The sequence below is a fragment of the Leguminivora glycinivorella genome, chromosome 22 (assembly GCF_023078275.1).
Source record: "Leguminivora glycinivorella isolate SPB_JAAS2020 chromosome 22, LegGlyc_1.1, whole genome shotgun sequence".
Lineage (NCBI taxonomy): Eukaryota > Metazoa > Arthropoda > Insecta > Lepidoptera > Tortricidae > Leguminivora > Leguminivora glycinivorella.
Genome location: NC_062992.1, coordinates 9,103,184 through 9,121,325, shown reverse-complemented (window position 1 = coordinate 9,121,325; position 18,142 = coordinate 9,103,184). Strand labels below are relative to the sequence as shown.

Below are 18,142 nucleotides of genomic sequence, written 5' to 3'. Positions count from 1 at the left end.
TGGCCAATATCAGCAGCTAATGAGATGTCCTATCAAGGTGCGTAGCCTAGTGGCACAAACGCTCACGAAACGAAACGCTAGTAGATATCTATCTCTAGCCAGACTACCTTTCGCGGCGTTTCGTTTTCGTTTCGCGTCGGAGAAATGCCATTCGGCTACGGGGCCAGGCTATCACCCCTTTCAATTCTGGTTGGTTTATGGGTTTACTCTAGATAATGCGCCCGAAGTTTCATAGGAGCCTATAGGACCCTATAAGTATAGATTGTGTCGCTTAACTTCAAACTTGGGTAAATCCATTCTGCTATAAGGTTGATTATCTTTCAGATTAAAGTCGCCGTCAATAGAATTTGTGAACATGTAAACAAACCTTGTAGTCAAAATGTCTTTAATTTCCATCCTAACTCATCAAATACTGGCTAAATCCATGTGTTATTTAATCAATTCATCTCACATTATGATCCTCAACCTTTAAAATAATAAAATTGTGCTAACATATTAATATTTTATATAATAGTTTGTTTACATTGTTGACAATTTCTATTGACGGCGATTTTAATATTATATTTTTTATATATTCAACCTTAAAGCAGAATGGGTTAACCCAAGTTTGAAGTTAAGCGACACGATTTACCTTCATCCAGAATAATCCAGATCATAGCTCAGCAAAATATCGATATTCTGTGAGCTTGACCTGAATATGCCCGGGATCCAGGGCTTTGTTTAGCGTATCTAGGAACCTTGTTGTGACCTAGAAACTTGTACTTAATAACATTTCATAGTAATGGAGTAAAGGTTTTTAAAAACAAATTGCGCAAAAACAATCTATTGAGAAGTAATTAAATATCACACTAAATTGAAATTTATAATTAAATGTTAAAAGTTATTGGAAATAATGTACTCATATCTGCTATTAAAATGTATAAAATCATTTGCTTACCTAACGACATAAAAAGTCTTGATGGAAATACTTTTTTAAATATTTATCTATAATTTTTTTTTGGTAGACAAAGTTTTCTACAATTTAAATATCATAACTATGAAACCTACATGTATATTAAAATTTAGTATAACTTACGTTGTTTAAGAAAAATACACGGTGTAACATGAGGAAACCGAATAATTTGAACAGCGTATTCCTGATCTCATTAAAAAGACTAAAATTTCATAAAAACTTTTCTGGACTTCGCCTACTTTAAGAGTTATTAGCATTCAAAAAATTTACAATTATTTCTCAGCACAAAACGCTCTTTTGATCGCGATGATGTCATTATCGGGCATAATCTAACTGTCTTCGTTGATAGATGTCAAAAAGTTACAAGTGAATCATTGCAAATATTGCAATAAGTATTTCTTTGAGAAAAAAATGACAAATTTTATTTTATAATAGTATTTTTATGTGGAAATACATCAAAAAAAAATACAAAAAAAAATATTTTTTTTGCCGAAGTTTGCTTGTTGTCATAAAAATCAAATCTTCAAGAAAAGAGCGTACACCCATCTTAAAGGCCGGCAACGCACCTCCAACACATCTGGTGGTTCGGGTGTCCATGGGCGGCGGTGATCGCTTACCATCAGGCGACCTGTCTGCTCGTTTGCCTCCTATCCCATAAACACGAGGAAACCGAAAGATTGTAATCACTAATTTCAGAGGAGAAAAAATAAGATAAAAAAACATTTTAGTGATTAAAATCTTTCGGTTTCCTCGTGTTTATGGGATAGGAGGCAAACGAGCAGACAGGTCGCCTGATGGTAAGCGATCACCGCCGCCCATGGACATCCGAACCACCAGATGTGTTGGAGGTGCGTTGCCGGCCTTTAAGATGCGTGTACGCTCTTTTCTTGAAGATTTGATTAAATAAAACTAACGAAGATTTGATAAAAAAAAACATTTTATCTTATTTTTTCTCCTCTGAAATTAGTGATTAAAATCTTTCGGTTTCCTCGTGTTACATCGTGTATATTGTATGCCAGAAAAAGGTAAAACTGTTTATATTTCTCTAAAATAAATCAACAAAAATTATCAATCATAAATCAACCTTCAAATCAAGAGTGAACAGGCATCTTCTGGGCGAGCTCACTCCATCGTAGGTCACGTCTTTGCCTTTGGCTATTAGTCTGTGGCCAAGAGTAAGCCCATTTATAATTTAAAAAAAAATGTTAGGTACCTACTTAGTACAGTTTACACAATAAATATTGGAGATTCTGATTTCCGATTTCTGTCAAAAAAATGTAAGGTACAAAAAAGTGAGTGACTTGTTTTATAATAATATTATTATGTATATTTATTCAAGAGGTTAAGTGTTTACTGTTGTCTGTAGCCGTAGATAAAGGTTATTAAAAAGTTATTTTTATTATTTTCCTTATCATAATTATACGTCCATATTTCTGCATTAATTTTCTACTTACCTGCTAGTACATACTAGGTGCAAAGTAGGTACGGATAATCTAGTAACCACAGATAAGGTATATAGGGGCAAATATTGACTGGGGGGCAATTGTAACTAAACCATTTTTTCCATTATTACACTATGATGTTGAGTTCTACATGTATCCAGTGAACACACCTGCCATATACAACCGGTGGAAACTCTTTAATAATGCAAACAGTGTAAAACATGGAAAAAATGGACCAGTTACATTTGCCCCCCAGTCGAGATTTGCCCCACTGTACCTTACCTTAAAATGCTGTTCCAGAATGACGATAACAGTGCGATAAATGGGAAATTCCAAACAAGTGACGATAAATTAAAACACTAACATAAAGAGTGTTTTGAATCGACACGAGTTGCGAATGACTTATTCTCGCATGTACGAGTATAAGCATATTAATAAGTTACTAAAGTAACAGATTCTTCACTTGCCCGCAAAACGACAAATACCTACGCTTTATTTAACTAATACTAAAGACATAATATATATAACTTCGTATAGACACTATAGACAAATAAAGTCTAAGAAAAAAACGTACCTCAGTACCATACAGAAAAAGGTACGGTGGCCTAGATGGCATTACACCTTTGGGGTATGCTCAGCTAGATGGCGCTAATATTAATATTTGGCATTTTAACATATATCAAGCTAAGAATATGGGCCAAATTGTCAAAACTGAGGTTCAAAAGTTTTAAGCCTGTGTCAAGAGATGGCAGTCTATGCACTGTGTTTACACATTTTACTTCGACAGTAACTCTCTATAATACTCGATCCTCTTTGCTAATACTAATAGGTTGCTACCTCAGAAGAATAGTAGGTACTATCAGCTGCAAAAGTGGATGGCGATTTTATCAATGATAGTACGTGCCCACGCGACGCGACATAGGCGGGCGCGTGGCGCCCTAGGCCACTTGTTCATTCGAATACGAGTAAATGGCTAGCGTGTAGGTACTTTAACGCGCGACCGCGAGCCAGTGACGTAGGCCTGTAGGCCTAGCACATGATTGCCGCGGGAGTATGTCGCCGCGAGATAGACTACCCATCCTTATGTCATTAATACAGTTAGAAGGAGACGTGTGATCTATCTCGCGGCGACATACTCCCGCGGCAATCATGTGCTAGGCCTACTGATGGTATAAGGGGATTGAAATACATATAAGGGGTACACCGAGCGGATGCTGCCCTTGCCCGTGTCATTTTTTTATGGGATAGGAGGCAAACGAGCAGACAGGTCGCCTGATAGTAAGCAATCACTGCCGCCCATGGACACCTGAAACACCAGAGGTGTTGGAGGTGCGTTGCCGGCCTCTCTTTTCTTGAAGGTTTGAAGGTCGTATCGGTCCGGAAATACCGCAGGCGACAATTCATTCCACAGTTTAGCTGTGCGGGGCAGGAAGTTTCTGGAGAAACGCACAGTTGAGGAATCGTCAATATCGTCATATCGTATTATTTAAATAGCTTGTTCGGTGACAGATATAATTTAAACAAAATATTGCCAAATTTTAAGTGTTTAATCCCCGACGCAAAAACGACGGGGTGTTATAAGTTTGACGTGTCTGTCTGTGGCATCGTAGCTCCCGAACGGATGAACCGATTTAGATTTAGTTTTTTTCGTTCGAAATCTGAGTTGATCGGGAGTGTTCTTAGCCATGTTTCATGAAAATCGGTCTACTATGTCGCGGTCGGGGGTTTTTTCAAAATTTCAACTTTGTGTTTAGGTAATTACCTTATAAAATGTATGGAGATGACATCTGTCACTAATTCCATGGCAGTCTTCGTAAACAAAAGAAAGTGGAGTTTAATGCTGGTATACAAGGTGCTCGCGAGGAACCCATATAACTTTAACGGCATATTCTTGGTCACATTTTAAGACTAAAATGTCATATAAACTTTTCTAGATTTCGTCTAGTTTCAGAGTTATTGCCAATTAAAAAAAGAACATTTCCGTATTGTTACTCAGAAAAGGTCTTCTTAACAGCGCTGATGCGCAGTTGTGGAGCATAGTCTCACAGTAGTCATTGATAGATGTCAAAATGTGACAAGAAAAACTTCCAAAAAATTTGGTTTCTAGAAAAATAAATTAAGGAACTCATTTTAATTGCCAACTTCATGGATAAAAATTACTTTATATGTGAAAATACGTCCAAAAAAGTAAAAAAAAAAAAAAACAAAAAAAAATTTGCGAAAAATTTTAAAATTCATATAACATTTTTTCTTTCTTTTGGCCTCAGAAACGCGTGGTTCAAGTTATGCGGGTTCCTCGCGAGCACCTTGTATAGTCTATAGTTCATTTTAGGGTGTTTTGACACTGACATAAATATACCTCTCTAATTTTTGAGATACGGATTACGTAACGGCTATACGGCATAGCCGTTACGTAAAGTGGTTTTCCATACATAATTATGGTGTTTTTTCCGGCACTATTTCGCAAAGTAGTTAATTTCTTAGTCGAAACTTCAAAGAGCTACAAATATGTACTAAAAAAGTTCCCTATTTTCCGCACTTGTATCGTAATGTACTATTTCATAACAAGCGCGAACACCTGCTACGTGCTACGGCGTAGCGCTACGAAATTAGTTTCGCAGTGAAAGTTCAAGTGACGTACCGTACCTCCATCTTTTGTTTTGACCTATTCGGCGCTAATCTTGCTTCTATGAAACGTTTTCGCTACATAGCGGGAAGACCATGGTATCAGCTTCGACCGTAGGCGACGTAGCGCTGCGACCGTAGATCAGAGGTGGTGTGTGACCTATCTAAATTCAACCAAGAGTAAGTTTCCAAAACTTGATTAATATATTTACGAAACGTCATTTGATATTTACTAGAGATGGGCCGAATATTCGGTAAATATTCGGTATTCGGCATATTCGGCAAAATTTTCAATGTTCGTATTCGAATAGTTCGGTTACATTGCCGAATATTTACCGAATAAACAAAGTAAATAAATAGCGTAAGTTGTTTTGTAATTCATCGGATAATGACATCCTATTTCAGCATTCTTAGGAACTGCCAAAGGGAGTTAGAAATGCGTTAAAATAGAAATACAATAATTTTGTAAAAAAGTAAAAATAACGTAGTTTAAGAAAACAAAACAAAAATGTTCTTATACAAGAACATTTAGAGCTTTAGTAAGATAAATGTGCCTATTACCAATCATCGAAAAGTTATTTTAACTCTAAGCCAGGATTTAAAACATGGCGCAACCGAATATTCGGCCGAATTTTCGGTTCGGTAACAGCTTAACCGAATGTTCGGCCGAATATTCGTATTCGGCAAAGTCCGTATTCGGCCCATCTCTAAATTATTTACTACTAGTTTTTGCCCGCGGCTTCCCTCGCGTTAGAAAGAGACAAAAAGTAGCCTTTGTCACTCTCCATCCCTTCAACTATCTCCACTGAAAAAATCACGACTGTTCGTCGCTCCGTTTCGCCGTGAAAGACGGACAAACAAACATACACACACACTTTCCCACAGTATGGATACCTCATTTTTTAGCATTAGAGAGAGAGAACGTAAAAGCACAAGGTCTTTTATATGAGACATTTTTGCCACAACTGTCATTCATCAACTGTCAGTATCATAAACAGACATTTTAAAATACTATTGTTTTCTACACTAAAATTATAAAAGTGTGTTTTATGTTTATATGTGAATAATACTTACAATAAATATACATTTAATTAAAAGTATGTATTTGTTTTAATATGTATTATTTAAAATTTCCTAATTTAGTTTTCGAAAGGTTGCACATTTAAAAACCTAAAGAAGCAGACATTTTATTATTTATTATTTATTTAAACTTTATTGCACAGTAAAGAAATGTAATACCAGAAGGCATTCTCTACCAGCTAACCTTTGGGCCAAACAGAGATCTATAAGAGCTTAATAGGTGCAGGAAATGTCGCAATGACGAGAAATGGAATACCTACTAAATAACCATAAATGTTTATGTAAATCATACAGCTTACTATTATATATATTAAAAAATATACATACTTAACATAATATAGATACCTATTTACAAATACACATAAATATACTTACGTATACATATAACATTATATATACATAAATAAATATATATATATATATATATATATATATATATCTGCCTTATAATTATTACGACTCTTAGTTATGAGACTTTTCTAAAAGATGCCTGCGCAACTTGATCTTAAACAGAGACTTGGTCTGACTTTGCCTTATGTCAAGAGGGAGAGGGGGAGGGGGTGAGGGGGAGTGGGGGAGGGGGGGAGGGAGGGAGAGGGAGGGAGGGAGGGACATTTTGAACTAACGGTTCATTTTATGAGCTGTAAATGTTGTCATGGCTATCCGAAGTTTCGAAGGGCCATCTGTACTGAAAAACATCGTATGATACACGTGCGAAAAGGAAATTCGTAATTCGTGTCGATTTACACTCCCTTCGGTCGTGTTTTAATTTATCGCCACTCGTTTCGAACTTCCTTTTTTTCGCCCTTGTATCGTAATGTACTATTTCAGTACAGATGGTGTTTTTTTACGCACTAGTGCGAGAAGTGGTTCATTATATGCCAAGTCGAAACTTCGGAGGGCTATTTGTACTGAAAAACGTCGTACGATACACGTGCGAAAAGGAAATTCGTAACTCGTGTCGATTTAAAACACTTCCTTTTTTACGCACTTGTATCGTAATGTACTATAGAATAAGATAGTAAAATAGACTTAAAAACATCAACTTGGAACAAGCCAACTTGTTGATAGTGTTTAATTTTAATTAGACCAAATAAAAACCCAATTATTTTATTTAAAGCTCCTAATTATTAGAATAATTAAAAACTAAATGGCCTCTGTGGTACCTAAAGATACAAATTCGCAAAATATATTTTATATAATACTAGCTTTTGCCCGCGGCTTCGCTCGCGTTAGAAAGAGACAAAAAGTAGCCTATGTCACTCTCCATCCCTTCAACTATCCCCACTTAAAAAATTACGTTAATACGTCGCTCCGTTTTGCCGTGAAAGACGGACAAACAAACAGACATATACTTTCCCATTTATAATATTAAAATAATAATAGTAAGTAGTATGGATTAATATACAGATTACAGATAAAATGTAAAATAAAATACGTTTGTATGGAAAAACGGTCATGACACTTCGTCCCGTTTCGTCCCTAAACGATCGTAGAGTCGTTTATTGAATGACAAAGAGCTCTAATAAACAAGGGCTTGGTTCTAATATTTTTAGTTCAATCTTTTGTAATATCAATGTAGAGCAAAAATAATAGATAGTATGGAAAGTTGTGGTGTTTTGATGCTCAAAATACCCCAGATTATAAAGATTAATCTCTACAAAAATAGAGTCCCGACTGTTGACTGAGGACCCGTCGATAGCAATTGCCTACGTGCTCAGACAACCTGTCAACTTATTGATTTATTTACGGTCTCTACCGTGTCGTCTTATCTCTACAATAGCAATTCCACACAAATAAAATATGTCGCTTGTTTTCATCCTCCATTGTGTGGCGACCTTCATACTCACTCTTCAGAGTGCTGAGACTGGCTGTCCTTGTCCTTATGGGCCTGTCCGGAGCTGCAGGAGTTGCCCATGCCGCCGCTATGCCACACTGCACTTCACTAAACACATCTATCACAAATAACTGACGATTTTGAACCACTCATTTCCCGGCTTTGCGATCGTTTTTCCCCCCGAAATTCTAAATTTAAACACTCGTCCACTCCGGCCGAGCGCGCGACGGCGAATAATCGATTGGTCCCGTCCCGCACCGCGCCCCGCACCCCGCGCGCGCGCGCCATTATCCACGCTTTTCGAAGCTTTTCCGAACGAAGGAGTCCAATATGTCACGCAGCTAACTCCGTAAACATGATTAAAAAGAAACTGGCGGCGATTCGAATTTGGAATTCTCGAAATAAAAACGCTTTTGTTTCTGTCATGTTCAGCAGGTGCCCTACAAGTATTTGTTGTTTATACACTTTGAATAGCGTTTTTATCGCGAAATTTAATCGAATATAGTGTATATGTAGATTAATACAATGCCTAGGTGTTTCCTCAAGTCTGTGCGACCGCAAAGGGGCAGTTTCATACATGAAACCGGTAGATTTTCCTTTGAAAGTAAGTTGAATTTTGCTTTTGGTGTTTTTGTAAAATTATTCTGTCATATGAAAGAACGACAAATTTCAGGATTAATATATAGACGTATAGATATATTCTACATAATAAACACATACAGTATACTTTGATTTATGTAGTTTCGTAAAGTAATTTAGGAAAGCAAATGTTTTCTCTACCACTTGTTGATTTTCCCGTACCAACAAAAATGTCGTCATTATTGTGTATTTTAATCATAAATCTACCATTTGACATACCTTTGAACCGAAAAATAAAATTTTCGCAGCTCCAGTCGAATCAAAACCGACACGCATACCGAAATTGCCAATAAAAAGACAAAAAACTCTCTTAAAAACGAACGAAACGCTCTATCACGACAAAGTGCCTATATCTACCCGGTTTTACCTGCAGCTCTTGAAAAAAAGCCAATTCCTGCCAAAATTTACTGAAACAGAAACTTATGAGTACGCGTCAGAAAGCGAAAGAGCTACGAACTCCCCAGAACTGCATACTAAGAAGAACTTTAAAAAAGAAGTGGAACGAGCAAGTTACAACTTACGTTCGAACGAAGCAAGAACGGAACGCAAGGTTTTCGTGAAGAAAACTCGCGCTCGGAAAAAAGTGAACGAAACGCAAGGCGGCCCTGAAACGAAGGCGGTTAAGAAAAAGTTCAAAATTCCTTTGGCTCCAATTATTGAGGAAATAAGGAACCGGGAGCCATTAAGGTGAGTGTTTTGGGGTGAAATCACATCTATCAGAATCGAGCCGCATTTTGTGCAAGAAATCGCTCGGTAGTATGAACATGCGTACGCGGCATGCTTTCAGCTTTTCGATGTATAAGACGCTTATACATACTACTTAACGCTGATAGATGTCACTTCATCCTTAAATGAAAATTCCCAGTGCGAAATCGTAATTTCATTTCACATAAACGTAGGTACCTAGTTGTCATTTTCCTGCATTATTATCTATTAGGTGCCTATATTAGGTAGGTATTAAAAATGTAATCATACATTATTATGTATGTCAACGGCAGTAATGCCCCAACTTTTTCTCGAATTTTACATCTGTGGTTTAGTTCTATGAAAAAATTTTATGTCAAATTATAAATACCATACACTAAACTAAAGTAAATTCGATCAAGCCCACTATCTATAAAGTCGACTTTCAGGGACTACCTACGTTTGTACGGAGAATCGATCATCCTCTTTGGAACTTTATTATTATTAGATAGTTTTATATCGATGTACCGAAAATCTTATCGCTTTCTGACGTTCTTCGGCAAAGCTCTCAAGAATGTGTCATTCACGAAGACGCATGCGTTGATTCGTATTTTCATACCACACATTTAATTTGCTGAATAAAATTAACGAATATAATCGGTCTAGGCGAAGTGACAATTGTTGACGCTACGTGGCGACCGGAACGCAGTCTGGCTCTGTCGTGCCTTCAGAAGAGCGATAGGGAGAGCTAGCTACGATACGGTCGATACCACAGAATTACAGTTAAACGAGAATGAGTAGTTAGGTCAAAAAGTGTGTCCACATGAGAGGTCATTGTTTGGGCTGGTGTCCCTCTCGCACTTACTGACAATGTCAACATTATTCAGTGACGTCATCACTGTCATACATTGGAGATACCAGTCAATTTTCAAAGTTACTACCAAATCTACTAATACCCATTTGAACATATTTTTTAATTATACAAATCTTTGATTTATTGGCATCAAAATAATTATATTATAATTATTTTCCAATTCTTTGAAATATATCGAAACCCTAGTTTGAATATAACACTAAAATAATATAAGAAGTTATAAAGTCAGATAATATACAGATAAAAATACTACTACTATGGTAACCTCATTAACACTGGCCACACGTGCGAGAGGGACACCAGCCCAAACAATGCCCTCTCATGTGGACCGTTTTCGCTAGTCTGATACGATCACCTTTCTGTCTCAGTGATAAGGTTCAATTTAGTATGATAAAAAATGCGATTCCACAATCTAGTTTAATAATTCTAAATCTATGGTCGATACACGAAGCGTAAGCAATTGTGAATTGTGACGTTGAACGTACATTGTTACCACAGAACTAAAATTGTTACTAAAGTCGCCGTCAATAGAATTTGTGAACAATCAGAACAATGTAAACAAACCTTGTACCTTTTTTTATACTACGTCGGTGGCAAACAAGCGTACGGCCCGCCTGATGGAAAGCGGTCACCGTCTACGGACGCCTGCAACTCAAAGAGTGTCACATGAGCGTTGCCACCCCATTAAAAACTTGTACATTCCCTTCTGCTGTGTTAAATACACAGTAAAAAGGAGTGCACAAGTTCCAAGGAGGGTCGGGTTGCCGACGACTCAAAGGACAATAGACGGAATAAGTCAGTTCCGTAAGTCCTCCCGTCATCAGCACACCGCACCCTCGTTGAGCTCTGGCAGCCTTACTCACCGGCAGGAACACAACACTATGAGTACCTAGTCAAAATTTCTTTAATTTCCATTCTAACTCATCAGATACTATAGCTAAATCCATATGATATTTCATCAATTCATATCACATTATGATCCTCAACATCGAAAATAATAAAATTGTGCTAAAATATTGATATTTTACATAACGGTTTGTTTACATTGTCTTGACGGGTTAAGAATTTCACCACCCCCTTTCTTCCCGTGGGTGTCGTAGAAGGCGCCGCGACTGTGGGAATGGGTTAAATTGTGGCGTAGGCGAGAGGCTGGCAACCTGTCACAGTTTCTTTTTCTGTCAACCCCTTATTTGCCAAGAGTGGCACTGAAACTTGAGTAGTTTCATGTGCTCTGCCTACCCCTTCATGGGATACAGGCGTGATTGTATATATGTGTTGTATGTATATTGTATGTATGTCTGTTTACATTGTCGACAATTTCTATTGACAGCGAAACGTTCTGTTTCTTATTGTCTGTGCTACGTGACGAGGTGAACGAACAAGGTGAATGAATGAGAAAGAAGGACATTCGCATTTTTATTTTCATTCGATATTTTTGTTACACTTAGTTGTTGTTTACGATGGAATGTCTGCAGCTGTTTTGCGTATTTTAGAATGTAAGTACTTACATTTTACGGTTTTTTTTTTACGAATTGCTCTGTGGCCTAGCGGTAAGAGCGTGCGACTTTCAATCCGGGGGTCGAACGCACCCTGGCTAGGGGAATATTGACAAATAGTATTTATACATATTTTATTTTTTAAGGCGTCAAAAATAGCTTTTTACACCGTTTAACAAGATATTAGATCATGTAACTAATACTGAAAAGTAAATTCCCTATACTCTCGGGCATATTCCCATTCTTCCCGGGAATATTTCCAAAGTTGCTGGAAATATTCCCCTGATCAAAATAAAACAAATGATACAAATGTACATAGTCAATAAACAAAACTGCTAAAAATCTTCATAGTTGTTAATATTATACATACCTCTATTATAATAATTTAGGTATATAAAAATCGATACTTATGCAAGTGTCTTTAACTGACCGATTTTATAACTCATCGACGCAGATACAAAAGTACAATAGCTAGAAATGTAATTTTTATAACAATAAATTGCATTTATAAACTGAGGAAAATATAATATTGTCTTCGGTTACCGCGATAGTTACTCATGAAATAAAACTATGGAAACGGATTAAATAATAACGGGTTAATATTTCTTGTATGTGGGTAGCTTTTGCACATTTTAATTTTTCCTCAGTCACCCGTTGACCACGAACGCTGTAAAGAGTTCGAAACGTCGGGATGTATTTTAAATTAATTATACGCGATTTATCCGTTTCCATAGTTTTATTTCATGAGGAAAATATTTTGAAAATTTCACCCCTAAGGGGGTTAAAGGGGGATGAAAGTTTGTATGAGTCAGAAATTATTTTTTGGGTTAAGAAATTTCGTGGAAAGGCAACACTATAGATACATATCTTAAAATATATTAAAATTAGTGGAAACATCGTTTTCGGATTGCTGTCCCATAAGAGGATTAAGAAAAGGATGAAAATTTGTATGAAGGATCTAGTTTGATTTTAAGCTAACAACTTGAAACTTCTTTAAATGGTCGTTTAGTATGAAACAAGAAATAGTATTTTATGCAACTGCCGTTTAAGTGTGGTCAAAAAAGACGAGTGGTGTGAGTAACAATTTGAGGCGAAGCCGAAAATTGTTAATAAAGACGCCACGAGTATTTTTTGACTCTATTAAACACCGTTGCATACAATAATTTTTCTACGACCATGCACTTACTTTTCAATAGTTTTCTAGAATAACTTTCGTGAAATTCGCACTATTTCCTGTATTTTGACTTGTCGGCCTCCCCTCTGTTCCTCACACTCTGTCACTCACCCTGCCGCTCGCACTCCCCCGCGCCGCCGCCAGCCCCCGGCGCCCCGCGCACCCACGCTATTATCCATTAAAAGCTTCCTAACAATGCTTTAAGAGCTATATCGCGGGGCGCCGGGCGGGGGCGGGCATCTTTTATGTAGGGTTTTAACGATCTATGCACGACACTGTAAATGACGAATAGCAACACGGGAGTAGAAAAAGTTATTTATATCGCATATTTAGTGTTATTCAACCCCTAAAGGCCTTAAACAGGGGGTAAAAGTTTACAGAGGGACAAATTTTGTCTCAATATAGGAAAATATCAGAAAACTTTAAAGGGTTTTTGAAAAGGTAATACCTAACTGAATACCACCTAACTCCTTTAAGGTTTTAAAGTGAATACAAATTCATATGGGGTAAAACATGCAGGGGTAAGGATTGTAAAGAATTGAGGATTTTACTCGTAAAACTTCGCTAAAAGGTAGGTTGTACATTTAATATAAAAAATATAAAAATCCATGCGTTCGTAATACAACAACAGCTCGTATAGAAATAATCACATCATCATCCTCGTTGCGTTATCCCGGCATTCACCACAGCTCAGTAGCCTGGGGTCAGCTTTGGCAACTAATCCCAAGATTTGGCATAGGTACAAAAATAGTAGGGTATACAAATAATCAGTATAATCACATATGAAGTATTAAAAAAAATTGAATTTAGTTTAAATAATACAAGGTGATCAAACCAAGGATATATGGATATAAGGATGTATGGATAAGTCAGAAACTATGAGAGACATCCGTTTTAGATGCCATGTGACATCGATTTTAAATTTAATAATAATGACATTCAAACTTTTTTTTATTCTCTCATACATAACCGGAAATCGAACCTGTTCGAAGTCATGTACACAATGTTAGGTATAATTTTAGAAGATCTTGTTGAAATCATAATTTTCTTGAATGCCTGATGAAGAGCCTCCTCTTTAATTTAAACTTGAAAACGAAATTATACATTGCGGATTTATTTTTCAATATTCCCTTGCCAGGGGAATATTCCCGGGAAGGAGGGAATATTCCCGGGAATATTTCCAGTGGGAATATTCCCATTCCCGGGAATATTCCCACGGCACATCACTAGCTGTGATAAACGCATTTTTTGCGTTGTAGTTTCCTCGCTATAGTGAGGGGAAAAGTTTTGTGTTACACTCGGGTGCAAATGTATTTTACTTCTCGTGTGTTCTAAAAACTCGCAAGTTCAGGATTCTATTTTCGAACCACTCGCTTCGCTCGTGGTTCAACTATAGAATGCTTTCACTTGCTCGTTTTTCAATTCCACACTCGGCGTTAAAATACAACTTTGCCCCCTTGTATAACAAAAATATTTGTTTTACAGGACTGTGAATAAAGGCGGATGGGAGATCGACAAAATCGCCGAAAAGCTGAAGAGTCTGATGAGGACCAGCTCGGAGCATATGCTGCATCAGGAACTGTTGTCCTGTACCGAAGCGTTCAGGAGCGAAGCTAAGGAGAACGAAGAAAAGGGGAAGGAAGTTATCAGAAGCGAAGTTGTGGAAAAAGGTAAGAGCCGTTTATCACACCTCGGACACTGGCGATCAAATATATGAAAGAGGCGCGTTCCTAGCACACAATCTAAGCTCGTGTAGGTGAACGCGTATTATGCTTGTATGACTGAAAATAGGTGTTTTCCAAAATAAATATCGAAAATCGTATTTCAGCAGATCTGGACATGTTTGGGCTCATTCTTCTCAGAATCACGTGCTGATTCAATCCTGACGACAAAAAATGTGTCCTTTTTTTTCCTTTACGTCACGATTTTAGTATGAACTTTTTTTTCCTTTACGTCACGATTTTAGTATGAACTTTTTTCCTTTACGTCACGGTTTTAGTATAAACTTTTTTTTCCTTTACGTCTCGATTTTAGTATGAACTTACTACGAGCGTGACGTATTGGAAACTCGAATTTTATATGGAAAATTTGGGACACATGTTTTTATCGCCGGGATCGAATCAGCTCGTGATTCTGAGAAGAATGAGCCCAGACACGTCCAGATCTGGTGAAATTCGATTTTCGAGATTTATTTTGGAAAAAGCCCAAGGTTGACTATTTCCGTTTTTGACAGACGGTAACTGTGTGGTAACCGAGAGGGGGTGGGCGGCACTTTCAGCGGGGAGCGGGAGTAGCCATACTGTACGATAGTACTCTTTATTATACTGTGCTTTTATACAGAGTTTTAGCTCGTTTACGAGTTTCAATCAAATGCTGTTGCAATCAAGAGCTGTCATGTAACGAAGAAAAAGGGAACGATGTTCTGTAAAAAGGTAAGCGAAGCAAGCCAGGATGATCCCCAATATCGCCGCATCCTCTACTTTGCATTCGTCATTTTATCCATCGATAAAATAGCCAAAAATTAACGTAAACCGTCATGGTAATCGTCACTTGATGGTTTTGGGCTCCGGCACAGTATAATAAATAAAGAGTACTATCGTACAGTATGGCCACTCCAGCTCCCCGCTGAAAGTGCCGCCCACCCCCTCTCGGTTACCTTACAGTTACCGACCTAGTCGACCTGCCATATCTCACTCATACAAGCATGGTACACGTTCACCTACAAGAGCTTAGAATGTGTGCTAGGAACGCGCTTTTTTCATAATTATAGTTGATCGCCAGTGTCCGAGGTGTGGCTCCGGTTTCCGCACACCGGTTTGCCTTACTTGTTGTTTTTTATCTACAGGACCAACCCCCCTAGTATCGCCGGCAGGCCGAGCCCGTGGCGGTCACGCCTGCCCGTACTGCGGCAAACGGTTCGACCGCCCCTGGGTGCTGAAGGGGCACCTCAGGCTGCATACTGGCGAGCGGCCCTTTCCTTGCCCGCATAAACATTGCCCGAGGACTTTTGCTGACCGGTGAGTATTTTTATTTCTGCTTTTAGATGACTTTCTTTTCACTGCAGAACAAAGTTGAGCTACTCTCATAAGTATATTTCTGATTTCTTTACATACATTCCCCTAGGACTTTTGCTGACCGCGGTGAGTACAGTATCGTCAAAGATCGTCTTCTGGCTTGGAAAAATTGACGTTGCGCGCTGACGAGACAGTTGTTCCTTCGCCTTCTAACGTCGTAAATCTTGGGTGTTCAGCTCTTGTGGCATATTGGGACAATATGAGGTTCCGCATCGTGTTTAGGTTGGTTCTCTGCCTAAAGTTGTTATGGTAATTTTGTTACTTCTCACAACAACTTAGCTCAAGTGATGATCTTTTGACTATTGTTTGACCAATCATCTCCCTAGTATCGCCGGCAGGCCGAGCCCGTGGCGGTCACGCCTGCCCATACTGCGGTAAGTGGTTCGACCGCCCCCGGGTGCTGAAGGGGCATTTCAGGCTCCATACTGGCGAGCGGCCCTTTCCTTGTCCTCGTAAACATTGCCCTAGGACTTTTGCTGATCGGCGAGTACCTACAGTCACAATATAAGAGAGAAAGCTCCCCGATGAAACTGCCGCTTACCTCACAGTTACCGCCTGTCAAAAAAAGCATGCTACACAAGCTTAGTCTGTGTGCGTAGGAACACGCCTCTATCATATATTTGATCGCCATTGTCCGGAGGTGTGCTAAGGTAAGGATGTCCGCTAATTGGTACAAATAGAACGAGCAACTGAGACAACAAGCGACGGAATTTACTTTGGCAGCAAGCGGGCACTCTAATATTGCACCTATTTATGTTTCAATATAAATATTTTCCCCAGGTCGAACCTCCGCGCGCACCAACGAACCCGCGGTCACCATTCCTGGCAGTGGCGGTGCGCGGAGTGTGGCAAGGCCTTTAGCCAGGGCCGCTACTTGGATCGCCACCGAGCTGACGCATGCTGGAAGTACAAGTGAGTACTGTACTGTAGTACTCCAGGGCCAGCCTAGTATGATTCTCCATTCCTGGCAGTGGCGGTGCGCTTAATGCGGTAAGACGTTCAGCCAGGGTCGTTACCTAGACCGCCGCCGAGCTGACGCATGCTGGAAGTACAACTGAGTACGGTACTGTAGTACTCCAGGTCTCCAAAAAGTACTACAGCGCCACTCTCGCTCCTTGCTGAAAGTGCCGCCTACCCCCTCTCGGTTACCGTCTGTCAAAAACGTGAACAGTCGACCTGTCATATTTCACTCATACAAGCATGGGTACGCGTTCACCTACACGAGCTTAGACTGTGTGCTAGGAACGCGCCTCTTTCATATATTTGATCGCCAGTGTCCAAGGTGTGACGTTACCTTCATTAAATATACCTACCGTTTCATTCTCAGGATGCACCAAAAGAACTCTACAAAGAACGCAGAACTTAAAAACGCTGACCCACCCGTCCCAATGTATGGAAGCGTCTTCCGACACGGGACCTTTGAGCCCAAAAACCAATCTAACCAGGACACTCAATCCAGCCAAGACATTCAACCCAGCCAAGATATTCAGACCAGCGACATTCAGTCTTCTAATATGGATAGTCAACAGTCCATGGACATACAGTCAGACCTCGGACAAACTGAACTTTATAAAGCTTTAAGTAATTTTGAAGTCAACGGGGTTTTAAAAGTTAAAAACTTTCAAAATATTGACTTTACTAAATGTAAATCTAAAGTGAATATTTCAAAAGTTCAGACGAATAATATAAAAGATTTTGAAGAGACAAGGATGAAACTGGAGTTGTGTAAGCCGAAATTGGATTTGAAGATTAAGGAGCAGAAACTAGCATGTTCTAGCATGGAGATTAAAGAATGTGAAGAGCCTATTGATTTATGTATAAGGCGTAATGTAAATTAAGTGGTATATATTAAAGTAGTATTTTTCTACTCCCGTAGTGTTATTCGTCATTTACAGTGTCGTGCAGTTTAGTTACAGCGATGGCGTTTATAGAATCCTGGCCCCGTAGCCGAATGGTATTTCTACGACGCGAAACGAAAACGAAACGCCGCGAAAGGTAGTCTGGCTCTGTCGCGCCAATACGCAAGAGCGATAGAGATAGATAAAAATCTACGAGCGTTTCGTTTTGTGAGCGTTTGTATATTCGGCTACGCACGCTGATCGTCAGAGTATAATTTCTATTATATCTTGCATAAAAAATTGCTTAAAACATCGTACCAATGATTTTTTTTTTTAATATTATTTTTTAAAGGTGAGCTGGATAATGAAACCCCAATTTTATTTATTAAATATTCTTTATTACAATAAATTAAGTAAATACAATTTG

At 38.5% G+C, this 18,142-nt stretch overlaps 2 protein-coding genes across 3 annotated transcripts in view; one reads left to right on the top strand and one right to left on the bottom strand.

Annotated features, from left to right (window-relative positions):
• The window catches only part of LOC125237872 (NACHT and WD repeat domain-containing protein 2), an 83,011-nt gene extending 74,816 nt beyond the window's left edge, over positions 1–8,195 (bottom strand). For both annotated transcript variants that reach the window (XM_048145099.1, XM_048145100.1), the window contains exon 1: positions 7,950–8,195. In XM_048145099.1, coding sequence (XP_048001056.1) covers positions 7,950–8,017 — 68 coding nt within the window. In that variant the 5' untranslated portion in view covers positions 8,018–8,195. The remainder of the gene's footprint in view (positions 1–7,949) is intronic.
• Positions 8,196–8,360: 165 nt separating this feature from the next.
• Positions 8,361–17,808, top strand: LOC125238101 (MDS1 and EVI1 complex locus protein EVI1-B-like). The gene is made up of 6 exons (XM_048145389.1): positions 8,361–8,382; positions 8,824–9,262; positions 14,289–14,473; positions 15,649–15,820; positions 16,658–16,789; positions 17,205–17,808. The coding sequence occupies exons 1-6, from the start codon at positions 8,361–8,363 to the stop codon at positions 17,713–17,715; spliced, it is 1,461 nt and encodes a 486-aa protein (XP_048001346.1). The 3' UTR covers positions 17,716–17,808.
• Positions 17,809–18,142: the final 334 nt, after the last annotated feature.